Source organism: Strongylocentrotus purpuratus, unplaced genomic scaffold, assembly GCF_000002235.5.
Source record: "Strongylocentrotus purpuratus isolate Spur 01 unplaced genomic scaffold, Spur_5.0 spur5_scaffold_2, whole genome shotgun sequence".
NCBI lineage: Eukaryota > Metazoa > Echinodermata > Echinoidea > Camarodonta > Strongylocentrotidae > Strongylocentrotus > Strongylocentrotus purpuratus.
The window spans coordinates 17,788,348-17,814,031 of record NW_022145605.1 but is presented as its reverse complement, the minus strand read 5'-3'; the positions used below and the strand labels follow the sequence as shown (position 1 = coordinate 17,814,031).

At 37.3% G+C, this 25,684-nt stretch overlaps 1 protein-coding gene across 3 annotated transcripts in view; it reads right to left on the bottom strand.

Moving 5' to 3' along the window:
* LOC100888618 (kinase suppressor of Ras 1) overlaps window positions 1-25,684 on the bottom strand; it is a 50,837-nt gene that overhangs the window by 16,682 nt on the left and 8,471 nt on the right. The window contains exons 2-8 of one of the 3 annotated variants that reach the window (XM_030991853.1): window positions 17,396-17,543; window positions 12,249-12,651; window positions 10,771-10,904; window positions 9,930-9,999; window positions 3,574-3,687; window positions 2,787-2,887; window positions 701-736 (exon numbers count right to left, since the gene is read on the bottom strand). In XM_030991853.1, coding sequence (XP_030847713.1) covers window positions 701-736; window positions 2,787-2,887; window positions 3,574-3,687; window positions 9,930-9,999; window positions 10,771-10,904; window positions 12,249-12,651; window positions 17,396-17,543 — 1,006 coding nt within the window. The remainder of the gene's footprint in view (window positions 1-700; window positions 737-2,786; window positions 2,888-3,573; window positions 3,688-9,929; window positions 10,000-10,770; window positions 10,905-12,248; window positions 12,652-17,395; window positions 17,544-25,684) is intronic. The other 2 variants (XM_030991855.1, XM_030991856.1) reach the window with 2 other exon arrangements.

The window sequence follows — 25,684 nt, the reverse complement described above, 5'->3', positions numbered from 1 at the left end:
TCAAGTAGAAGACAGCAACCATGAGATACCCTGACACGAAGGCTAATAAAGTCACACACACACATGTTAACAGAAACAGTAATTGACTAGAGTGAGAACACATCACGAGGTCGGGCAATGGCAGTGGTTCCTAACTCTTTTCACCCCACGACCCCATTTCACATTTTTCATGTTTTGCCTCACATTCCCCAAATTAATTTGTTTGTCGGAGCACATTAACCCTTGTAATTTAATATCACATAAATTCAAATGTTTTATTTTTCATTTTCTATATAATATAAATAATTTCCGACTTGTCATCACAACCCTCCCCCCCCCCCCCCCAGAAAACCTAAGTTCCTCGCATGGGTCATGACCCCTCGGTTAAGAACCACTGGATGATACCTCAATCACACCAGCAAACCAGACCAACTGATTCTTGGCCGTCTGGGAGTAAGGTTATCTAGCGTTTGGTCTACAGTTGGCCAGGGCCCTGTTTCACAAAACATGTCATCAACACAAATTACAGTAACCTGTTACAAGCTACTGAAATAGTGGCATTTGATTGGCTGAGAGCAAATATGCCATCAAAATTGAGCATTTGTCATTGATAACAGGTTTCATGAAACAGGGCCCAGCTGGTGTCCGTCTGGTCGGTGTGACCAAGGGGTGGTAAAGCATCAAACAAAGCGTGCATGTAAGTTGCTGTGTATATTTCTACCTGGCTTGTGACTCATAATGGGAGATGCGGTGCGACCTGTTGGACAACATAAAGAGGGATGGTAATAGATAGGCAAGCACACATTAAAAGGACACTGTGTACTGAGCAACAAAACACACAACTAATTCACTTTAAGCATCGTATACAAAATACATAAACAACTTCTAACTATTCTCTGACACCAAAGTCGAATCCCCCCTCCCCTCCAAAATAATAATAATGATTTTTTTTTTTTTTAATTAAAAAAAAATTTAAAAATATATTTAATGAATAAAAAGAATAAAAAGAATAAAAAATAAAATAAAATAAAATAAAATATTAAAACAAATAAAAATAATAATAATTAAAAATTTTAAAATCAAAATGATAAAATGGGAAAGTGGCAATGGGAAAGTGGCATTGGGGTTGAATCTCAGACGTTACTAATCTTTTACTTCACAACCAAAAGATTCACAAACATTTAAAAATAGGACACTGGGGTATCAAACACATTTTGTTTGAAGGGGACATCCAACAAGGTGGCAAAATGGGTAATCTTGGACGAGTACATAACACTGTCTTTGCTTTGCAGTCAATTATTTCAAAGTTTGCTTTCCAACTAAAAATCTTTAAATACTTTACAGCTCATGCAGCTTCAAACAAAAACTTATTTAAGATTTCCTTTTGATAATCTTTTTATATATAACCCAAATCGTTCTTTCTTCATAAATCATGTTGCAGCCATTTGTATAAAGTGCAGAGGGCATTACACATTTTGCGGCCTGTCGTGCCAGATTTTAATGAGAATTTTCTCAAACTAAGGCAGTTGCTTAAGTTTTGGCAGTGTGCATTGCGCTATATAAATCAAAGAAACTTAACATATTTTACGGTAGTTGCAAATAGCATAGGCGTAGAACAAAATATTTTAACATTCTTTAACAAAAAATCATTGGCTAAAGTCTATTTTTTAATGAATTTGAGTTAAAATGCCAATAAAAACTACCGGTAGTCTTTATTTCTAAAAATCAGACACTGCTTGCCAATACGACATTGGGTGACTATTGCACGACTTTAAGAGAAATCTTGTTGAACTACACTGCAATGGACTGATGTAAACATTGGATGGCTATCCCAAAGTCTGAATGTGAAGGAAAAAAAGCCCACTGAAACAAAATCCTCTTGCATTTATTGTAGCACTTTTGCAACCAAATCATCATCTCAAGTATCAAGATCCTATTGTTGGTGAATTTTCCCAGGGTTCATCGAATAATGTATTTACGTCATTTCAACAAAACTTGGCCAAAAAATGTTATTTGAGCCTAAAAACATAAGCCAGCAATCAATCTAACCTAAAAATATCTCCTTTTTAACATCATTTTGGATTTCAAATATTTCTTGTTGTGATGAAATGTCAGAATAATTTAAGGCCTCCCACACAGTCAAACATAAGACATTCCATCAAAAGTCCATGTTTGACTATTTGGCTTCTCTGTAAAGGCATGTATTCTGTTTATTCCACAGGAACTAATGCAGATTCTTCTGCTTGCTGCTACTTTAAGAAAAGATCAGTAAAAAAAATGTTTTTAAGTATTGTACATTCCATTAATGCCACCATTGTCAAATATACAAATTAAGACCGACTATCAAGGAAACTTTATCTCTTTCTAGATTTTCCGTAGGTGGCAAAATATCATCCTCATTTCATGTTTGAATTATGAAAGAATGAAAGAACACTAATTTTATAGATATACACAGGAGTTTTAATGTCTCATAAATAAATACTTATAAAATATTACGCTGAAGCATACCTTAAAATATATCCTAATAAATTCTTTATTTTTTTTTCTTCATCTAACAAAGAAATTAGCATTTTTGTGTTGTGCATATGTGTAAGTTGGCAGGGGAGGGGGCGATAAATCTATAATCTTACTATCTTACTAAGGAGTGTGCACAGCATTTATATAAAACACACCAAAAATATGTATACTTGGGACTACTATAAATAGTACAAAGCCAAACAAACATCTACTTCACATCAATTACAAGTCAGCAACTTAATCTACGGAAGCGTGCATAGTTTCAGCTTGTTTCTAGCAGGCATACTCACCGCTATTTATCGTCTCCCTGAAGATTTCTTCATACTTTCTTGGCAGTCCGCACGAAGGGACCTTCTCCGCATGGAATTTACAGTTGCTATGACAGATGTACCTGATGAATGAAAGAACATTCCGATGTAAAGTTACAGGTTTTATGAATGACAAAAAGAACAAAAAGGTGCGATACAATCCAAATACAGAATTTAAAGACATAATGAATGTAAAATGACAAATTTGATACAATTTTTTTTTCAAAGGCAAGTAATAAGCATCTCGAAAGACAAGATATTGGGTACATCTTCGTTCCATTTGTTTTACAATGGATCCACATACTTAATTGCACAAATGTCCTATGGTGTATTTCTCCCCAATTAATTTCTCACTCTATTTGAATTCCGAACTTCAATCAAAGACCAAACAATTTTATGAATCTCACCCTCGTCCTTAACCTAACCTAATATATAAATGATGCCTGTGATTGAGTTCATTATACGACCTATCCATACTCACGTTGAGGCTGTAAGCATCTATTGTACCAACTCGTTGGGCTGAGTACGATAGTCGTATAAGGCGTTTAAAAAAAAAAGTTTTACTGCCCTTTGCCACTGACCCCACAATTTTAAAACCTACAGTCAGCATTTTTAATAAAGTTTTTTAGATATTGTTTTTTAATGAATAAAAAAATATGTATTTTGTTTGTTTAAATGGGATATAAATGCAGAAAATCATCAAATTATTCCCCAAAAAGCTTGGTACAAAATATCAACACTGCGATTGCGTGATCACCCAAATACTCACTTGCAGTCTTTGCATTTGTAGCGCTGCAAGATGACGATCTTCTCGTGGCAGTAGTCGCAGCTCTGCGGCTTCATTGACGTCTTCTTGCTGAACCTATGAGGGCGCAATGACCATCTGCTTGCGTAAGTTTGTTGACGAATAAAGGTATAGTGGGGAAGGCGTGGTAAGGGGGAGGAGGAGGGGGTAAAGAATATTGGGAGGGGGGGTAGAGTGAAGGAGGGGGGAAGGGGAAGGGGGCAAGATGATATAGGTTGGTACAAAGTGGAAGGGAGTACATAGGCATGTGACATAGGGACACAGTGCAGAAATTTGCGTACAAAAAAAAGGCACACGTAATAGAGGTGATGATCACAGAGGACGTTATGATAACATTTTTTTGTTGATGTGTTTTTTTTGGTTTTTTGTTTTGTTTTTTGGGGTTTTTTTTTTGGGGGGGGGGGTTCATTGAGATGAAATACATAGAAATTGTTTCGAGAAGAAGTTTTGAGAACATTAAGATGAGATCGGCGATTACATTTGCAATGGTGAAAGTATAGTGAAGTGGTGATGACAATGACAATGATGATGGAGAAGAAAGTGATGATGATAATGATGGTAGAGTCCACAATAGTACAGAGAGGAATGATAGAAAAGAGTGATTTTTTTTTTAAAGAGATGTGACAGGAATGGCAGTTATGAAACATACAATCAAGAGATGATTACAAAGATTAATGAAATTGGTTGCATGATGTATACGAGTCAAATTTACATTAGATCCGGAAAATTCATGACCACATCAGAAAGAAAAGAGATGTATTTGTCATGACAGAGTGTTTAATAACAATGATCATTTCAAATTGAAAAGGGGGAGGGGTGAAATGAAAGACAACATTCAAGGCAGGGTGCATGCATTAACAAACAATCAATAATGCAATGTCAAGCATGTGGGATGGATCAAAGTCATGGACAAGGTCATGAAACATTGGTGAAAGTCATAGACAAGGTCATGAAACATTGGTGAAAGTCATAGACAAGGTCATGAAACATTGGTGAAAGTCATAGACAAGGTCGTGATACATTTCCAAATGAAAGTTAGCGTTAGTTCATATGATAATGATGATGATGATTTCAAACCAGAGAGCATTCATGAAGGCAGTGTCAATGTGACACGAAAGGGGGAGGGGCCAAGGAAGGAAAACGTTAGGATGGGGATGGTACCAAAGAGAGAGAGAGAGAGAGAGAGAGAGAGAGAGAGAGAAGAGAGAAAGAGAGAAAGAGAGACGGAGAGACAGAGAGAGAGAGAGAGAGGGGGAGAAGAGAGGATGCATTTGTTAGCTGATGAGATGCAGGCAATAAATGTCTAGTCATGATTTTAAAAACTAACCAAAATATAAAGAAGAGTAAATGATTATTGACATAATGCACTAAATGCTTCAAAAAATGACAACTAAAGTAGATGAATATACAACAAACTCAAATGCTTTGCTTATGCTTTTTCATCTACCTTTCAAAAATCTCAACTACAATAAATAAATATAAAAATAGTATATATTTCAAAATCTAAACTACCTTTGTGCAGCATTAATACAAGTTTTAATACTAAAATGAAAAAAACAAAATTGTTAAAACAACAATAATTTTGTTCATAATACCCAAAATAAAACAAACACATACAGCTGTTGTATTTGTTAATAATTCAAACAAATTACTACTTCATTTTCAAAGAAATAACTGTGCTTGTTGCTGAAACTATTGACCCTACAACATACTGCATGTATTTCTGAGTCATAATCTCTCTATGATAGAAAAAATGTAAAAATAGTCATTGCTTTCTTGATGTATTTTGTGTTTAAAGCACTAATTTTGGCAATGTCAAGCAACTTTTGGAGTTGGGGTAAATTTGCAGATTTTTTTGCTAGCATATATTGAGCAATTTTATGTTGTCGCATATCTTACAGGCCATGTGATTTGTAATGCATTATTTTTATTTTAAAGTAAAAACAAAAGGGATTGGCAACAAGGTATAGATCATGTCAAATAATTAAAGGAAAATCTAACCCTTGTAATAAGTTCATTTGAATAAAAGCAGAAAAATACGAGAAACAAAATGGCGAATGTTTGAAATAAATCAACAAATAATAAGAAAGTTATGAATGTTTGAAATATGAGATCATTACATCTATGAGAATCTCAAATTGGCAATTTGGTCAATGGATTGTGACGTAGTCGCGTATAACTCTCCTGTTTGTTGTGTACAAAAATATCACTAATTTCTGTTTTTCTCCCAAGTCAGTGCCCCCACCCTTGGGGCACTACTCAAAACATATTATGGAGAGTATATTATTATATTACAGGTCCTCTAAAAAGAAAAGACTATCCCAAGTCTTGAATATTACAAAAAAAAATACATTTTAGCGATTTTGTGTGTTAGGACTAATAGAAAAGTTGTCCACCACTATATCACAGTTAACGATTCAGCCAATTTGAAGTGCCCATACGTATTGATTACAACTTTAAAAAATTCATAAGTTTCTCTTTTTTTGGTCAGATTTTGTTAAAACTGTCACCAGTCTGCTTCTCTGATCTTTCTGCTTTCTTTCATAGTTTTTTTTTTCATTCATGGTTAGATTTCCTATTAATAATAACATCTCAATATCATAAGCTAAAGAACAAATAATTGCATTTGGACTAGTAAATGCATATGCTTCATTCTGGGATTTGGACAGCATTAATAAAGTTCATTGGGAAATTCATTGCAAAAGCATTGAGGGCATAAATAAAATATGAAAATCAAGTACGAAATCAAACTGAGTGAAGACAAAACAAAATAGAAATAGCATCAGTCATTTACAGATAGCCCCATCCTAAACTTTCTCAAAACTTTGGGAGATCAAAATCTAGACTTCAATCACACCTACAAACTAATAAAAGAGTGGATAAATGGAAAGTGCTCATTAGACATTAGACAAATGGTCTTCCAACCGAATGAACTGGTAGCCATTAAGACTGAGATAATGGACCACACTTTGTCTCCTTGAAATCTGACAATTCTGCAATGCCAAGGTGAAGATCAAATAGTGATTGATGATGTTAAATGTCCAGTTTTTATCCCGTCAAATAAAGAATTAATTTCTTCAAGGTTTCTGCAAATGGCCGTCACTATCTCAAGGATAATCGGGTAATCCCTGATGGCATAATTCCATTGTTAATACCGAGTCCAAATCAAATATTCATGATAAAATTCAAAATAAATGCACTCCCTTATTTCATGAGATGGTTTAGTAAATAGGCGACCTAAACAAGTGCCATCACACCAATCTCCCAATATTATTTGTTGTGTAACTAAAACATTACATGAAAAGGGGTAAGTAAGACAGGGGAAGTAGGGGTTCGGCTAGCCAGTGACCCTTACCTCTCCCCCCCCCCCCCCCGCCCCAAAACGCACCCCTTTAAACTCCAAATAAAAGACTCACAAACAAAATTACAACATACGAGTTAAGCCAATCGAATTAGGTATATCATTTAAGAGAGTAGATCAAAACAATATCATAGGGTTGAATGTATAGGGAAACTTAAAGTAGCACACTCAAATTTGACACTGGTCATCCCAAACTTTAAGATCATGATGGATTAAGTTCTTTTTCACCACAACAACTTTTATAAAGCAATTGGAGCAATAAGGACAAAGATATTGTTTATCTTGAAATCAACACCTAACAACAAACTGCGTTGAGGGAATGTTATTGATTTAGTCACATTTAATACAAGACGGTAGGTGGGTATCGTTAGTGGAAGGATAAGAGAGGGTTATTATTTGTTGTTTGTGTCTTTAATATCAATTTGAATCTGTTCAACGTCACATAAAGCCTTTAAAGCAGCATTGAAATTTAATTTGTTTATTAGCAAGTACACCTGTATGCTTTAACATTCTTCTCTTTCAATATCTTCTTGTTTTCTTACTACAAAGCCTTTTTAAGCATAATAAGAAGGAAGATGGGCGCGTCCATAAGACATTTTGGAGAGGCAATAAAACGGAACACATTAATGAGCAATGTTTAATACAGGTGGTGATGTAGCAGGGTGGCATATTTGGAAGAATTTGAGCAGGATTTGGCCGAGTTTTAGACAAAAATACGCTTTAAAATTTTTGAGATAAAAATGCACAAGATCAAAGCATGGATTTCTGCATTTGCAATTTGTCTTTTGTGTGTGTGCATGATTCTTAAGGGGTTTGTTATCTCTTAAAGAATGGAATTTCATATTTTCTTCTATTTCCTCTGGGTTTCAGTTAAGTTGATGTTTGTTTGGTTGGAAAAGGAGGAGGAGGGGGGGGGGGGGGGCAAATTAAAGGGTGTGACCAGTGTTGAACACCAGTGTGCAAGTGGGCCTGTCTCTCTCTCAATACTACAGTTACATATTAAAGATGGACATGCTAAATGGATTAACCAAGTTGATGATACGACAAGTGGTTAGGTAACAGGCTATTGGTTAGATATCAGGCTACTTGTTAGGTCTCCTAACCCATAGAAGATGCATGTTAATATAAAAATGAAATGGTCTGTGATGAGTTAGCATACATTTGTTTTTTCCTTAATCCTATGGAGGATTAGGATTAGGATTAGGATGGGAGAAGAGAAGTATATGGTTTGGAGCTCTGTATGATTACTACCTTGATGTAACTTGTAGATGGCAAGGTATATTAACCCATCGAAAAAGTTCTGCAATTCAAGTTTAAGCGTTGATATCTCTCCTTACTCTATTTGATGTTGGCATTATTAAAAAGCCTGTTCATGCCCCTTTACAATGATGTCCTATTTTTAATGGATATGTAATCATGGACTGTGCAGCACACCTGAATATTAGGCTCAGTCAAAAGAAGAAATGTTGGAAAATGCATTTTTATTCCTTAAAAAAAAACACAACCCATCCTCCAAACAAATGAAGAATTCCCTATAGACAATAACAATGCATTTTGTAACAGTTCGTTTTGGACCTGCCCCATATTCGGACGTACTGCACATTCCATGATTACATAATCATTACAAAGAGGAATAAACAGACTTTTCAATGATACTGACGCCAAGTATGATAATATATTAACAAGAGATATGTCAATGCTAAGACTTGAGTTGCAGAACTTTTCTTTGAGGGGTTAATTTGCAGATGGCATCTATTTGTACTTTGAAATATATCTGAGGCAATTTTTGGATGTCGAATTATGGCATGGATGTTAAATCAAGGAAAGAAAGTCAACTTGGCAATATATGGGGAGTGTTTCACAAAGACTAAGATCGACTTTAAGTTGGACTTAACTATGGCAGGCCATTCATGCCACTGGTTGCTCTCACTATTATGACATTTACATAATATGTTTCCTTCAATAATGAACTATCAAAGAATGTAAATTCTGTAGATCTGTGACCATGATTTGTGCGTCCCTTGAGAGACCAATGCCAGTAAATGGTTGGGAGAAATCAGTGGCATGTACGGCCTGGCATAGTTAATCCAATTTAAAGTCGATCTTAGTCTTTGTGAAACACTTCCCTGATGATTGGTGAGGGGATGTCTGTGTCATCATCCAAAGTGGGCAACTTATATTGGACGAGGGTAGGGAGGGGGGCAAGGAAAGGGTTACGAGGGAACGTGGGGGTGGGGTCAATCATACCTGCCAACCTCCTACACACCACAAAAATAATAATCTCTCAAATAAAGAGGAAAATACGATTATTCTTTATGCTATTAATGTAGAAGTTTCAAGAAGAAAGTAGGCCTGTTTTCATCAGCTCGAGTTTGCCAAATAACCCGCTATTGCGTCTTCACCAAACCGATACGCTCATAACAAACTAGCTCAGACGGGCACGAATTGCGGGATATTTTGGAAACAAGACCAATATTTCTCAGGATATTTTCTCGACCAAATATCCCGCTAATTGCAACCGCGGGCTGATGAAAACACAAGTTATCTGGCTTATTTGCGATCAGGATAGTTATACATGTAATAGCGGGGTTATTTGGCAAATTCGAGCTGATGAAAACAGGCCTAAAGAGGAATGTATGGATTGTCACACTAGTTTGAAGGCCAGAAATAGGAACATTCCTCCACAATAGGAATCTTTCCTTTAAATTAAGAATAGGAACGGTTGGCAGGAATGGGTATATTACCGGCACAAAACATGAACAGATGACTGTGTTAGATGAAATAACAACGCTTCCCCAAACTCATTATTCAAAATCCAGATAGCATCCACCAATTTCCAAATTTCTTTTTTTTGGTGCCTATATTAACAGTACATTCTTTTACTGTTGAATATACATACAGAGTATTGAATAACCGAACACCAGAAATGATTTCTCCAAGGTCATATCGGGGAACAAACCTGTGTTTTATTGCGTGGATCATGTTACTTCGATGTGTCGCTCGAGGAGACTTGGGAGGAACGAGTTTTCCTGTAAAAGACAAAGAAAGACAAAGACAATGAGCTATTTCCAATTATTATTTCATACCTGAATAACAGAACTATTTAATATTAAGTGATGCAAAAATCCCTGTAAAAACTCCTTGATGGTCACAACGATGCACGAAATGAAAATATAAAGGAGGTCCTATCATTATCAAGGACAAATACAAATTCCATAGGGTGTCTATATTTAATCAATGACTTCAAATAAGAGACAGCATTACAACACAAAAAGACACAAGGGACACAGACAATTACAACACGAAAAGACACAAAAGACACAGACAATTACAACACAAAAAGACACAAAGGACACGGACAATTACAACATTTTATTAGAAAACATATGTGACATCCATTCTATGAAATGATATTATTTTTATAATTATAAATTAAAATCAAAGAGACAGCATTACAACACGAAAAGACAAATAAGGACACAGACAATTTCAACATTTGATTAGAAACAAATGTGACATCCGTAATCAATAATAAACTGTACACGTACAATGTGATCTAGTCACAGCTCAGTCTGCAACTGTTACAAATTGGACTGGAGACGAGTTTGCTTTGGCCAGCTTATCTGCAGCCATCTACATGTACTACACAACCTTTGGTATAACCATAGGTATTCTGTGTTAACACTAGTCATTTTAAATCAAATACTATTCTTTATGTTGTAAGGCTGATAACCCTTTTGTCTTTTCATACAACATGCAGCGTTCACACTAGCCATTTTTAATCCAATTCTATTCTTTACCTTGTTTGGGTGGCACGCCAATGTCTGTTAGTCTTTCTTCTGATCTACAGGGTGAGGATAGCCGCATTACACTTTGGTCGTCCGAGTACCGTCTGGTATGCTGGTCTCGACTTCTCACTTGAATTCTCCCCAATCTGTAAAGAAAGAGATATTTTTTTTCGTCACTTGATGCATTCTCAAATTGGCAACACATTGAGACATCAAAATCATTGTTTTTTATCAAAATTTGCCATTTCTTTCAACTTTTCGACCAACTTGTCACATTATTGGTTTTGCCGACATTAAATTTTATTTGAACAATGTCGCATTAATAGAAAACTATTATTATTGCCAATTTGAAGAACAATAGGTGATCAATTTAGCTCTTTAAAAAATTCCTTTCCTGAAAATGGGTAACATTAATGCTTACATGTGGTCATGTTTGAGAAGCTCTAAATAAATTGGGCCAAAAATATTCTGCATTCCGTCAATACAGGGCATTGCTTACACTAAGAAAATAAAACATCACGAGTCTAAGACAAGCACGTGGGTGTGCTATTGGGTTACATTTCCGAGAAACAAGACAGTTTTGGGGTGAATAGTTGATAAATAACAAGGAAGTAAAAGATAGAATGTCCAGAAAAAGAGCACAACATTCAGGAAACTATGACAATCCTGTTTTCCCTTCAAAACAAGCAGAAGAAATACAATTCTTATACACGTTTTGTTTTAAAGCGAAGATCAGTATCTTCCTAAAAACTGCTAAAATGTTATGTTCGTACGTAGCTAACTCGAGCATTAGCATGTACTGCCTCAGATTTTTTGGCACAGTGACATGAATCAACAAAGTATTAAGCCACTGAGTGTATACTCTCTGGTAAGTACTTAACAATTAATTAACACGACACACAGCATTGAAAAAGCAAGTTTTAAGGTGGGAATTCACAATTACTTTTTCATCATGAGTACTTCACAAATTGTACTCGAGTTTTCCCATGGAATTGCAATAAAAGATAACAGGCATTACTCGTCATTATAATTTCTTTTACCAAAAAGTGGCAAGACGGTGCTATATTTTTACTATATCACTACAGCATGGAAGCCACGCCCCCCCCCCCCAACCACGACCCACAACCTCGGTAGAAGTGTAATTATATGTTATGTATGAACATGCCCAATCACTTCTGGCAATGTGTGAATTGGTTTTGCTACCATTGCTAATCCATTGGTTCAAGTATCAATATATGGCCATTCTATGTTGTGTAGATATACGGGAGAATTCTCTTCTTGTTGTCATTCATTCAGCACAGCTGTTTTAGCAATGCATGGTGGTGGCCAGTCAAAATAAAAAAACGGATGAAATCCAATGAAGGAGATACTGATGTGAATTCCTGAAACCATGGTTATGCCCCCATCCCCCTCCTTCCCTCCGCCCCCCCCCCCCCCAACCAATCCCTGGACGTGTCCAAAGGTTAAAGAGTAAACAGAAATAGACGTACGTCGCTGAATCGTAGCCAGGGCCCGACCTCTTATTGAGATGATTATCAGAGTTCCAGTTTGATTGGGCTGGCAGGGGTAGATTGGTCTTCCTCGTCAGGGGCGGGGTCTTGCCCTTCACCCTCTTGTTGAAGGTGGGCGTGTGGGGCGGGGTAGGCATGGGTGGCAGTTTGAAGATTTTATTGTTGAACGGGGGCGGCGTGATGGGCACCGAGGGCACTTCCGAGAGGTCCGAGCTGAGGGAGTCGATCGAGGGCCGCTTCTGCTCGGGGCTGCTGCTCACGGAAGGAGAGTTGGAGCGGGACCGGGACAGGTCGATGACCGTCTCGATGGAGTTGCCCATGCTGACCGCATCGGGGCTCTTGGCACCGTCCTCCAGGCTACGGTCCTTGGAAGGATAGTTGGCTGTTTGGGACGGAATGAGAGAAATGATATCCATTATTAATAACATAAACAAAAATGGTAATAAGATGAAAACGGTATATAAGGAGTGCTCATGAGAGAATATGATCTTTATAGGCAGGTGGTCGTTATATACAGGTTTGTATATTACAGGTTTCAATGACAAATGATTTACAAGGAAAAACAAATTATATGGTTTTTGGAGCCAGAAGGTTGCTCAAGTGTACAATCACAAAATATATGAGAGTAGTAATTTTGGCCTTTAAATGTTGGCATCACACTTACCGTATATCTCCGTGTATAAGGCGCACTTTTTTTTTAAAGTTTTGATTTATGCCCGGCGCTATGCCTGGCAATGTCTCCCAGCTCAGTAATCTGTGTGTTGACTCACCACTCGGAAACTACAACAACACTCAAATTTGTCTGTCATCTTGGTTTGAAAGAAATCTTTCAAACAGATTTCAATACCGGTATGTAGTTTATAATAATAATTCCTCAAATTGTTATTCAATTACACATGGCGTACCACAAGGTTCTTTCCTAGGTACTCTACTGTTTTTAATTTACATTAATGATCTTATACACATTCTTCTAAAATCGACATTGTTACTTTTATTTGTGACAAGTTCACAAGCACAAATCGGCGCCTTCAACAACACCTCAATGTTAAATGAAAGCCCTTCCCCGTGTGGGTTTTCGGCAAAAAAATAATAATAATTATTTTGTTTGCCCCCAAAAAGGGGTGCGCCTTATACACAGGTGCGCCTTATACACAGAGATTTACGGTATTGTAAACAATCCATTCTTATACAACTAAATTATTCATACCCCTTGTACATTAGATGTTTATGTAATTCAAGAATAAAAGGTGGACTGGTTGAATTGGGGCCTTTGTTGATACTTTGATTATTATTATTATTACATTCTCAAGAAACATAAACCGAGGCAACTCAATTGTTAATATACTTAAATTTTCCCAAAACTTGGTATTAAAGAGTATAAGTAATTTAATTTATTAACTGTATGTACATGCAAGCACCTAATCTGTAACATCAGTCTGAAGCTAAATAGAGGGAGGGGACAAGAATTATCAATGGCAAAAGGATTTACGATGTACCAAAAGATAAACGAGAAACTATCACGCACTACTGATGACCGTAATGGAAGTCCTTTACCACAGTGCAGAGAAAACAAGATGATCTTCAAAGATACATATGATTGTCTGTCCTGGCACTGGGCCAAGGTGAGAGATAGATGATTATTAGCCCCATTCACACAAAGGCAATTATTGGGATTTTAACAATCACATGTTAAACCATAATGAGAGTGTGATTTTTTGAAATGTTGATGTGATGTTTGTTGATGTTTGGTAATGAAAACGGTAGCAGCTGAAACATCCCGTTGTTTGGCACGTGACCTTCATATTTCAAATATTCACAACCTTCTAGTAATTGGTCCAATTTTCTCAAACTTCCGCCACTCTGTTTATTATTCTAGCTATGTTAACAGGATGATTTTGCTTTCATACAAATGAACTGATTACAAGGGTTGAATTGCCCTTTAACATATAATTTCAATTCAATATCTGAGGCAAACCGTTATATAGTATAGTATTAATGACTGCTTTGTGTGTGTGTGTATTGGGTTTTTACAGACGTGTATCAATCAGATATGATTATTTACGTCTGGGACCGACCTTTAAACGTCACCATCCGAAAGACGTGACTCAGTTTCGAACCTGCGTCCTCGGCTGAATCAGTTTGTAACTTCCACTTTTTAGCTGGATTACAGGCGCACGCCACAACGCCTAGTTTTTTGGTGGACAGTTGCCAAAATCGATTTTGATTTATCATTATTGATTTACCAATAGAAGCCATTGGACATTGCTTTGAGAGAAATAGTTGTTTTTATACGCTCAAGGGAAGGTTAGAATTGTGCTATTACCCGAGGCGTGCCGAGGGCAATAGCCCAATTGTAACCTTCCCGAAGCGTATAAAAACAACTATTTCTCGAATATTAAAGCAGTCATTAATACTTTTATATGCCAAAAAAAAATAAAATAAATAAATAAAAAAAAATAAATAAAAAAACTTTTGTCGAAGATGGGATTCGATCTCTTGCGTACAAAAGGTGATGTAACTAAAATCACCGCCTTAAACCGCTCGGCTATCGCGCTCTGTTACCATACATAGCAGTTTTTTCTTATATATACATTAAAATGAATTGAAAACGGCTTCGCGTGGTGGATGCTTCGCGGCTGCTCCATTAAACAGGCCCTTCTTTTACTTTTGCAATGCATATTGGCACGAATTTAGATCAAGATCTATCGGCAGATGTTGTTTTTTTGTTTTTGGAAGTTTATTTTCATCTTCATGTCAACAATGCAAGATAAAATTGTCGGTAAGATCGATCAGATTCAATTGTATTGAAATTACCGACCAATTCTTCGCACACGTACGGTATCCTTGATCGCTCAGACCATTTTTTAACATGTAAACCTATGGGGTAACCATGGAGACTGAACTATTTTCCTAATAACCATGGTTACTGGGATTATAGAACTGTTTTAACCATGGTTACTGGGAATTTTACAGAAATAGTTGAAGTTTATGAATGCAATTTCGACCAATCAGATGGCTGGATTTCTTAAGTGAGGTATATAACTCACTATATTTGCCTGTTCACTGTAAATGAGATATAGTAGTGATCGAGCCAATTTTCCGGGATCAGAAAAAGTAGACAAATTTTAAAACTCGGGCTAGTGAAAACAGGTCTCAAGTACTCACGCATCATATTGAGTAATAAGCTAAGTTATTTTGCTGAAAAGAGTAACGTACCAACACTTTCTCTTTGTCTCTCTCACTTTCTCTTTCGCTCTCTTCCATAATGATCTATTTTAACAAGGCTTCAATTATAACCCTTATCTTTCATCAGCTGCCTTCAGAAGAACATTGTTAAAAGAGAGCATGTAGAGGGGGGAGGGGAATGAATCGAATTATGACCTTTTTCACTCAATATTAACAAGGACGCATGACAAAGTACAGTGTATAATCACCCTCTTTGTGAGTCCTGGAGGACTTCATTTTGCTTTCTTCCAAACTGTATCATCGTGTGACTTAGGGCGTGTTTATGCTCAACTTTTTCTGGCCAGAATCAGGCATCTGTTACACGTTTAGTTTAAAACACGGTTGCTTCCTTTCTCACTTTTGTAGAATCACCGAAAAACGGCGATCATGATCGCCGATCATAAACTCACAAAAAGATGCGTTTACAATTTGTAAACGCATTTCAATGGGGTCAACGCACTGACCTCTAGTGGGTCTACGTAGCATGCACAGTGCAGGTTTGCGAATCCAGCTGCAAGACCAATTAGGGCCACACAGCAAGAATTGCCTGGAGGAGCCAGAGAAGTGAGCATAAACAGTACACCGTGGAACTGCGATTACGATGAGCGTTTACGATGAGCGTTTCATATCGCTCATTCTGCCTTCAAAATTGAGCTTAAACGCAGCCTTACTTGTTAAGAGAGGAGATGTGACAAAATTTAAGTGCCCTTTGTGCTAGTTCTAGAGGAATCAAGAATTTTTAATTGCACATTGCTCGAAAACAGAGAAGCAAACTGTATCATCTCAAGGCTTTTATTTGTTATGACTGAGGCGAGTGTGACTCACAAGTTTGCTCTAGCTGCATTCACACTGCAACCAAAAATCATTGATTGTTCTCACATTACGTTGTTTCTACGAAAAATGGAAATAAAAAGATCCACCTCTGGAGTGCATGTTTTTTAAACACCTGCCCAAAATTTCACTGATTTTTTTTCAGTGTAAATGCAAACTTCTTTACGATTCTGGTTTTTGCTCGCATGACTCTCCTCGCTTCTGTGTGTTAACATGCAGAGCAGCGACAAGCCACGCACACTACTCATCAAAAATTTGGAATGCGCAAACACCCAACATTTTTTGTAATGGATTTTTCCAGTAGTGTAAATGACAGTCAAAGAAATAAACGATGTTTCAAAATGTGTTCGAGATGTGTAAACATGCCTTTTTTCTTCTTTTTTTTTCTTTCAGTATTCAAGGAATTAATGCTTTCTTACATAATGCTTGAAAACTGTTTCATCTTAGGATGTTTTTCTTTACTCAACATTAACAAGGCGTGACAAAATTCAATCACCCTTAATGAAATTTCTAGGAATAATATTTTTTTTCTTTTATACTTCTTGCTCCAAAACTGGATCATCTCATGGATTTTACCCAATATAAATAAGATGTGAGAAAGTGTAATCACTGAAAACTGTGTCATCTCAAGACTAACATTTTATCTTATCAAGGAAATTAGCAAATACAGCTATCCTCTAAGATCTTGAGAGATTGAGATATTTTTACTTTTTTTTTTTAACACAATAATCTTTTACAACCCCAAAGAGAAATGCCACGTCCAATGTTAATGGCTGAAACCTTGTACCTCTGTAGATTTCTTGAAGTGCTTAGCAAAAAAGATCTCTTTTCCAAATTATATTCATGAATTTTGAAATTGTTAAAAATAAAGCCAAACCTGCCTTAGTGACCACCTGTCTACAAAGACCACCCGTCGACTACTTTTTGTGTTTCCCTTTGAAGGTCCCTATAGACAGGTTTAACTGTACATTATTCTACTCTCAAAGAAAGCCACTCCTTCACCAGAATTTCAAGACAGGAGAGGACCTTGACTGGCCATCTAATGGCGATAGAGGGGGCTACATACGTACCGTTGAAAGTCTTCTTCAGGTTCTTGACGGCATCAAGGAGACGAGTGATCTCTTTCTCCTCGCAGCCACAAATCTTCATGATGGTCCTGATCTCAGACTCCCCGTGCTTGATCAGGTGGCTCAGGTTCTGCACCTTCTCCATCAGCAACTGCAGTCAAGAGAGGATCAAATCAAACATTGATTTTATCAGTGTTGTAATGATTCAAGCTCTACTAGTAATTGCTTATGTTTCATCACCTTTGTGTGTTCATTCTTTAAACTGTATAATGATTGCAACTTGTCTTTGATAAAACATTGTTATATTCTTTTTCATGTGAAGTCAATTCAAATGGATTGTAAAATTGAAAATGATTTGTTATATTACATTCTTTTTCATGTGAGTTAACTCCAATGAATTGTGAAATTGTGAACATGCATGCATAGATATATATATATATAGATAGATAGATAGATAGATAGATGGATAGATATATGGTGAAGTGCTATATCATTCCAGTTTACTGGCTAACATCAGTAACTAGAAGTATGTCACATTGGTCACCCATTCCCTTTTCATTTACATAATTCAGGGACTCCATGACAACTCAAAGAGCATCATTAAACCCTGTTCAAACAAGTTGCAAAAAAACCGCCTAAAATAAAAAATACTGCAGCAAGGTGAAGACATTTCTTGAGTCTATGAATGGCAAAAGAGGGTGAAAAGAAAGAAGCTGTTCACAACAAATTCCCTCAGCACACTGACTGACAGTATCTGTTTATTATAAGATACACTTCTCTATTTAAAGCACACAAAGCTTTAAGTTGAAGTCATTTTATTTTGCCATGCCAGGGTTTTCTTGTATTTGTTCTACTTTAAAACCTGTAAATTCATGTAAGTGATATGTTCATGAATGTTTCATGCTGCCAAGTAATTGAATCAGGCTTTAACACACCATTACAAATTTGACAAAAGTTTTGTATCACAAAGTTTCTTGTGTTTAATTTAATAGTGCATCACCAAGTGTGAAAGGGGTGTTTAAAGATGTAGAAACTCATTGCCATTCAGTAATGCTTGGCAAATCATTAGGGCACTAGCACACTCCAGAGATATCTAGCTCTGTGCAATGCAACATGCAATGGTCATTTCATGTTTGCAATGGCAGAGGTTTCTCTAGGAGATCTGTAGCACCGAGTGTGAACAAAGCTTGCAGATGTAGAAACTCATTGCTTGGCAGCAGGTATGCTTGGCAAATCACTGGGTTGTTAAATTGTTTAGATATCTAGCTGCATGTAATGGAAACGCTAAGACTTCCATGAAAACCACATATCGGCTACCCAACACTCCATTAGCTCCAGCTTGCACCCATGATCAGTTGCTCGATTAGATTAGACTTAAAACGGGGTTTTCCCTACTACCTGTATAATTTACTACAGAGAATACTAACCATCTGGTCTGTTCCCAGGGAAATCACGTTTCAAGAACAAAAATTGTATTAGCTCAGTGATTACTGAAGTGATAAGCTGCTGTTTAGATAGTGCGTAGAGCCATTTTTTACTTAACAGCATATGTACAGTATACTTTCAACATGTCTTTTACCTTATTCCATCGGATCCATCCCTCTGTTTTTTCGCTTAACCCTCCCCCCCCCCCCCCCTCCTCTATCTCTCTCTCTCTCTCTCCAATGATTTCTTAGTTCTTACCCCCTCTCCCCTCACTTTCTATTTCTCTCACTCTTTTCCTATCTTCATCTCCTTCTCCTCTCATATATTGTATCATATCTAATTTGCCTTCTCTCTCTCTCTGTCTCTCCCTCTCTCTCTCTCCTTCTGTTCTTCGATTATAACATACCCCGAATCTATCTCATTGTCCGCAAATCCTTCTTTCTGATCCATTCTGCTTTCATCTTTTATTCCAACCCATTCCCCATTTCTTGGTTCTTCTCCCATCCATCATCTATTCCTTTGTTCCACTTTTCAGAATCAACCACTCATCAGAATCCACTCCACATCCTACAAAACCATTCCTAAAAAATTCTTCCTCCAAGATGACCCCCCCAGCCCTCCAAGTCCAACTTTGAGAAGGTGCTATAATAAACTAGGCTCTGGTATTAGAACGACAATTGATGGAAGAAAAAAGATATACAAGTAAGGCTTTAGAATCGAGGTGTCAATGGATGGAAGAGATATATTTTCAAGTCCAATGTAGGCTATGGTATTAGGGGCGTCGTCGAGTGATGGGCGCTGCGAAACAAAAGCCATAAAGGGCATGGTATCCAGGTCAAAGGGGGTCGGAGGACGTTACCCTCTCACTGAACGGGATGAGTCACAGGGTACTTGCATACCCTTCGTCACCCTCTCTTCTTCATATCTAGAATGTGATTACAGACCCTGTAGCCAATATCCAGTATCAAAATGACTTTTAACTAAGCTTGGTTTTGAGCTTTCTCTCTCTCTCTCTCCCTCTCTCTCGCTCTCTTTCTCTCTTTAATACTCTGATTAGAAGGTGTAAAATTCACTCAGAGGAAAATCATGGTTCTTACTTATTGCAATGAGATCTTTATTTGTAGTTTCCCAGAACTCTTTTATAGCTTTCCAGAGCCGATCTAACCTTTAACTAGGTACACAAATATTTTTTTCCAATGTTACATAGGTCTATAGATTGCAGTTGAGATGATTCCAAACATGGGAACTACTAATACCATGTCTTGCCAAAAATTATTCAATTTTAGGCTAAAAATCGGTAGTCCAGCAAAAGTAAAGAACTTATCAAATTAATACCTAATCGAACAATGTACGTCGGGTACAATACAGTGGTTTTGAAAAGTCGCAAATGGATCTGTAAATTGCTAAACCCACATGTAGCATGGTCATGCGATTCAATTTCATACATCATACTAGTACACTCTCTATAACAAACAACCCCAATGGCGTCTGAACCTCAAGACTAGACAGTGACTTTGATATATTGTCTTATTTTCATTTTATGGACAGAGGCACCACTAAATGAGAGTGTCCCATGTCACGCGAAGAATAAAACATATGCTAGAGTATAATGTATGGATGGCCTCCAGGTCAACTTGCGAGGGCTGACTGACCTGGGACGAACGACCAGCTTTGTATACATTTGATATTATTCATTTTCAGGACAATCTAATAGAATATTCAGAATCTGAATTTCATGGTTCATACTTGCTGCTATTATTTATGCAGGCAGTCCTATTTACTCATATGAACATGTCTTACAATAGGATGATTTTCATTATTTCTTTTGTTTGCACGTTTTTCTCAGAATAGTCATTGTTCACACGTGCTGCCATTTATGCAGGCAGTTCTATTTGCTCATATGAACTTGTCTTTCAATGGGTTGATTTTCATTATTTCTTTTGTTTGCAGCTTTTTCTCAGAACATTCATTGTTCATACTTGCTGCCATTTGTTCAGGCAGTCCTATTTACTCATATGAACTTGTCTTTCAATGGGTTGATTTTCATTATTTCTTTTGTTTGCAGCTTTTTCTCAGAACATTCATTGTTCATACTTGCTGCCATTTGTTCAGGCAGTCCTATTTACTCATATGAACTTGTCTTTCAATGGGTTAATTTTCATTATTTCTTTTGTTTGCAGCTTTTTCTCAGAACATTCATTGTTCATATGTGCTGCCATGCAGGCAGTCCTATTTACTCATATGAACTTGTCTTTCAATGGGTTGATTTTCATTATTTCTTTTGTTTGCACGTTTTTCTCAGAATATTCATCATTCAAGCTTTTTCTCAATTCTTATCTCAAAAGGGTTAGTCTCAGGGTTTTGCTAATCTCTATATAAGAGATACAATTTACATATGTTTTATTACATGCTTTTACTAAGAATGCTAAGGAATAACCTGAAAATAAAGGCAACTTTTAGTTTTAATCAACTTTCAGATTCTTTTCATAAATTAAATCAAATTCCATCCTAATAACTCTACTGCTCAAGTTCAGTTCATATTTATAGCTGGCTACAGAGCCAAAAGTGCCAAATCTCTGAGCTAAAATAGCCTACAAGCTATATCATCAGCTAATTATTGGTGTGGTTTTTTTCTTCCTTCAATTTAAAAAAAAAGGAATTTTATAATGCAACACATTTTTGAAAGGTAAACAATATATTCCAAAGTGCGTTCACCCAGCATCTCTTTGATACACAACTACATCCTCGCTACTATTATGGGTAAGTTAGTTCTATACCGATAGCACAGAATTTGAATTGTGTGAAAATGTGCTCTAATCAGTTCTTTACAGGAGACTTTCATTGTTTTTCTTTTGCCATTCTGCCCCAGATCACTAATCAAGAAAACAATGACAATAGAGAAAAGGTCACGAGCTCCGAGGCCTTGGCAATGACAGTCCCACAGGGTTTTCATAGAAATGTACCATTCACACTGTCGGTGGCATTCTATAATTAAAATGTGCATCTTGTGAATGGGGTTCAATCTACATTTTGCAACATGGGCAATTCTACAGGGTGTTCATAGAGATAATTATACAGTTCACACTGCAATTTGTGATCCGTGTCATATTTAAGAACATTCTGTAATTAAAATGTGCATCGTGTGAATGGGGTAAAATCAAACTTTGGCAACATAGATGATTCCAGAGGGTTCTAATACAGATGTACTGTTCACACAGGAATTTGTGATCTTCCTTGTGTGAGAAACCTGAAGTTAAACTGCATATTGTTCAAATGCATGTATAATCTAACTTTGGCAACATAGGCAAACCCACAGGGTTTTTAATATCACAGATGCCCAGTTCATACTATGGCCTGCAAGGGTCCTACTAGCAATATGATCTTGTAAACAAGATGTATCAGGTTCAAAATGAAGATTGCACTACTGACCTTGGCCAAGACATTCATCCTCTATAACTAAAATCTTTGGGAGGAAAGGTCATGAAGCTGAGGATCTACCAGATGCTTTTCTCCAAGAACATCATCTATATGGACCCAAAAGGATGTTGTCTCTGGCTAAAAGGACATGACCTTCTGGCTCCAAACAGATGATATGGACCTGCTTCCTTTCTAAGCGGTCTAGTAAATTCATTGAATATTAAAATCATAATGCGTTCTCATTGGATAGACCCTCTCTATGCCCTCCATTCGTAACTTGCACCCTGCAGTGGATAGAGGTCCGTGATCACTGCAAGAGTGCAGTCTAATCTCCCGAGGCCTGTCTGGACTTCCTTATCATGGTGGTACAGTCCCTATTGAGAGAAGCCCTGTTCCGATCCGTTCTTCCTGAACCTGCAGAACCGCTGATCCCGTGAAACTTTGGGCAACTCTCGTGGGTCATTCTCACCCCAAGTTGACATGTTTAGCTTCATAAATGGGGCTTCTTTTTTTACTAGACTTAAGAGAGACTTATGCGTGTTCTGTGTTTTGGCTTGATAACTTTTAGTTCAATGGTCCTACAAAAATCACAAAGAGTTTGAACTTAGCAGTTATCTGGGTACCACTGACCAACTAAAATCATGGAAGGCAACCTAGAAGTCTGCCTTTATTGTAAGGCTGATACTACATAACAAATCTCGAGTGAATTTTATAAAAAAATACTGTAAATGAAAGCATAACATGAAGTCTGGCAAACCTAAGCCATTGTCTAGTTTGGACCAGATGGCAACCATAATAACAAGTTTAGCAGTCCTGAAACCAGATGCTTAAAAGGAAAGAGCAAATAATTTATGCGCATTCTTCCAACCATTCTTATTGCATTACCATATGGTCTTTCATGACTTAAAGTTTAATTTTCATAAATTGAAGGCAAATAAAATTTGCTCGTCAAACATACTTATATTTGTCAGAGAGGGGATGTAGGCCTACATGAAAGAGGTCTTCTAAATTTAATGAAATCCTGAAAATGAGAAGAGTAAGTTCTGATACCAAATATTCATGAAGAGACCTACAAAATGTATCAAAATATAATATTTGCTCCATTTAATAGCATAGAGAATTTCTGGACCATCAATCTTGCTTTGACCTCATCTTAAATTAAAGAATCAAATAAAAGCATTAATCAACAGACAAACCAGGGCAATCTCCACACGTATAACAGACCCAGATCAATCACGATTACATCTCAGCTCCCATTGAAATATACTTAGGGTGACTGGGAGTTTAAACGTATTAAGGCACATCAGATAAAGACAGATATGATGCGAACATTTGCATCTGGGGTCCATAATATTCACCATACACACGTATGTACACATGGGTCCGGGCACGGAGATGATGCTGAGAGCCCAGTGCTTTTTTGCATGTATGTCCAGCACACACAGGAGAGAGAGAGGGGGGGGGGTGAGATGAAGAGAATACGATGAAGAGAATCGAATGGCGTGCCTGGTGAAATCTCCCTGGGTTCATGGAAAGGTCAGGGAACGTATTGCATGCAGAGCGGTGCGCCACCGACTGCCTGGAGCTCTGCCTGCGTAATGCACGGGAACCCCACATACAGGCTACGATGTTTATGATGATCAGAGGATGGTGGGGGGAAGGGAGAGATGAGAGAAAGGGAGGAAAAAAGAGAGAAAGAGATGGAGAAAGGGAAGACAAAAAAGATGGAGAAAGAGATGGAGAGATGGAGAAAGAGATGGAGAAAGAGATGGAGAAAAGAGAGGAAGAAAGTGAGGTAGAGACATCAGTTGGTGGTGACACCAAGGGAGTGAGAAGAAAGAGAGAGAGGGGAAAAGAAGCTGACAAAACTGTGGGAATGGAGAAACAGAGGAGTAAGCAAAAGGGTGGAAGGAAAGAGACGAAGAGGGAACGAGAGTGAGGGGGACAAAGAGAGAGCAAGACAATGGGATGAGGAGTAATACAGGAAGGTAGAGAGAAGGGGAAGCAAGAGAAAGAGGAGGAAATACAAAGGGATGCAGAGAGGGATGCAGAGAGGCACAATGAGAGAGAGAAAGGGAGAGGGAGAGAGGGAGAGAGAGAGAGAGGGGAGAGAGAAAGAGAGAGAGAGCACAAGCAGATGTCACTGACCCATCTACGGGTGATGATGCACACACTCAATAAGATGCGACCAAATCACGCATAATTTCATTTTCATAGAGTGTGGCGTGAGTGGGGTGGGGGGGGGGTCGGTACAGCGCTAATTAGTATGTAGGTGCCATACAGGCTAAGCATACCCATTCAAACTAACGATCCCTTTCCCCCGGGCAGGCCTTCAACAGCAGCTATAAATAAATTCATAAAAATTGCTGACGCTAGTCCAAAGGATGAAAGTAGAAGTGAGATAGATTAATTAACAAAGAACTTCAATTTTAGACAACAGCTATATCGGTTGCCATGTGTTCAGGCTGCACATTGCCCATTCAAATATATATGGCCTAAAGCATGAAAAAACAGAGGTATTAGTCTTTCGTGTCTTAGCAATAGGCCGACTTTTACATACACACATAGAAAATCAAATTATAACAATAACAACTAGAGTTTGAATATCAGAAGGAGAAAAAAAATGTATGGACATTTATATTGCACCATGACGACAGACGATATGTTTCAAATTAGCCACAATTATATTTCATTTAACAATCACACAAGACCTCCATGAACAGGCATATACTTTCCCCCTTCTAAAAACAGGGTTGTTAATGGCAAAATGGTGAAGCATTATGAACCATGCAGTCTATTTTGTGCTTCTTAGCACTTTACTCTGTGACCATATACACAGGCAAGTCGATCAAGAGAACAAAACTTGACATACATGTATTCACTTGAACTGGTATTTCATCTATCGACCTCTCACTTCAACACATATTAAACACTACTGAATCTGATCTCTCCTTTTAAAATCAGCATACACAACACTCAGACAAGGTACACACTAAGTACATGAACATGATGCTATTTCTGAGAAGGAGTCCCGGATATGAAAATCACTCTCTCGGTATATAAGGAAAGCTTCATGGTTTAATGAATTTCTGTCTCACAAAAATGCCCACATAATATGACAGAGAAGGGGTGGATATTCATATAAACTACAACTGAAAATGATCTCTCCCTTTAAAATCAGCAATGCACAGACACTAAGCATATGAATTATGATGCTATTTCTGAGGACGAGTCCTTGGAAGTGAAAATCACTCTTTCTGTACATGTATACAAGGAAACTTCATGTTTTTTTTAATGAATTTCTTCTGTCTCAAACATATGCACATAACGGAGGGGGAGAAGGGATGAATATTGACTGAAATTATAAATAAAACTGCCATTGAAAATTGACAACTCCCTTTAAAATCAGCAATGCACAAACACTAAGCATATGACGCTATTTCTGAGGAC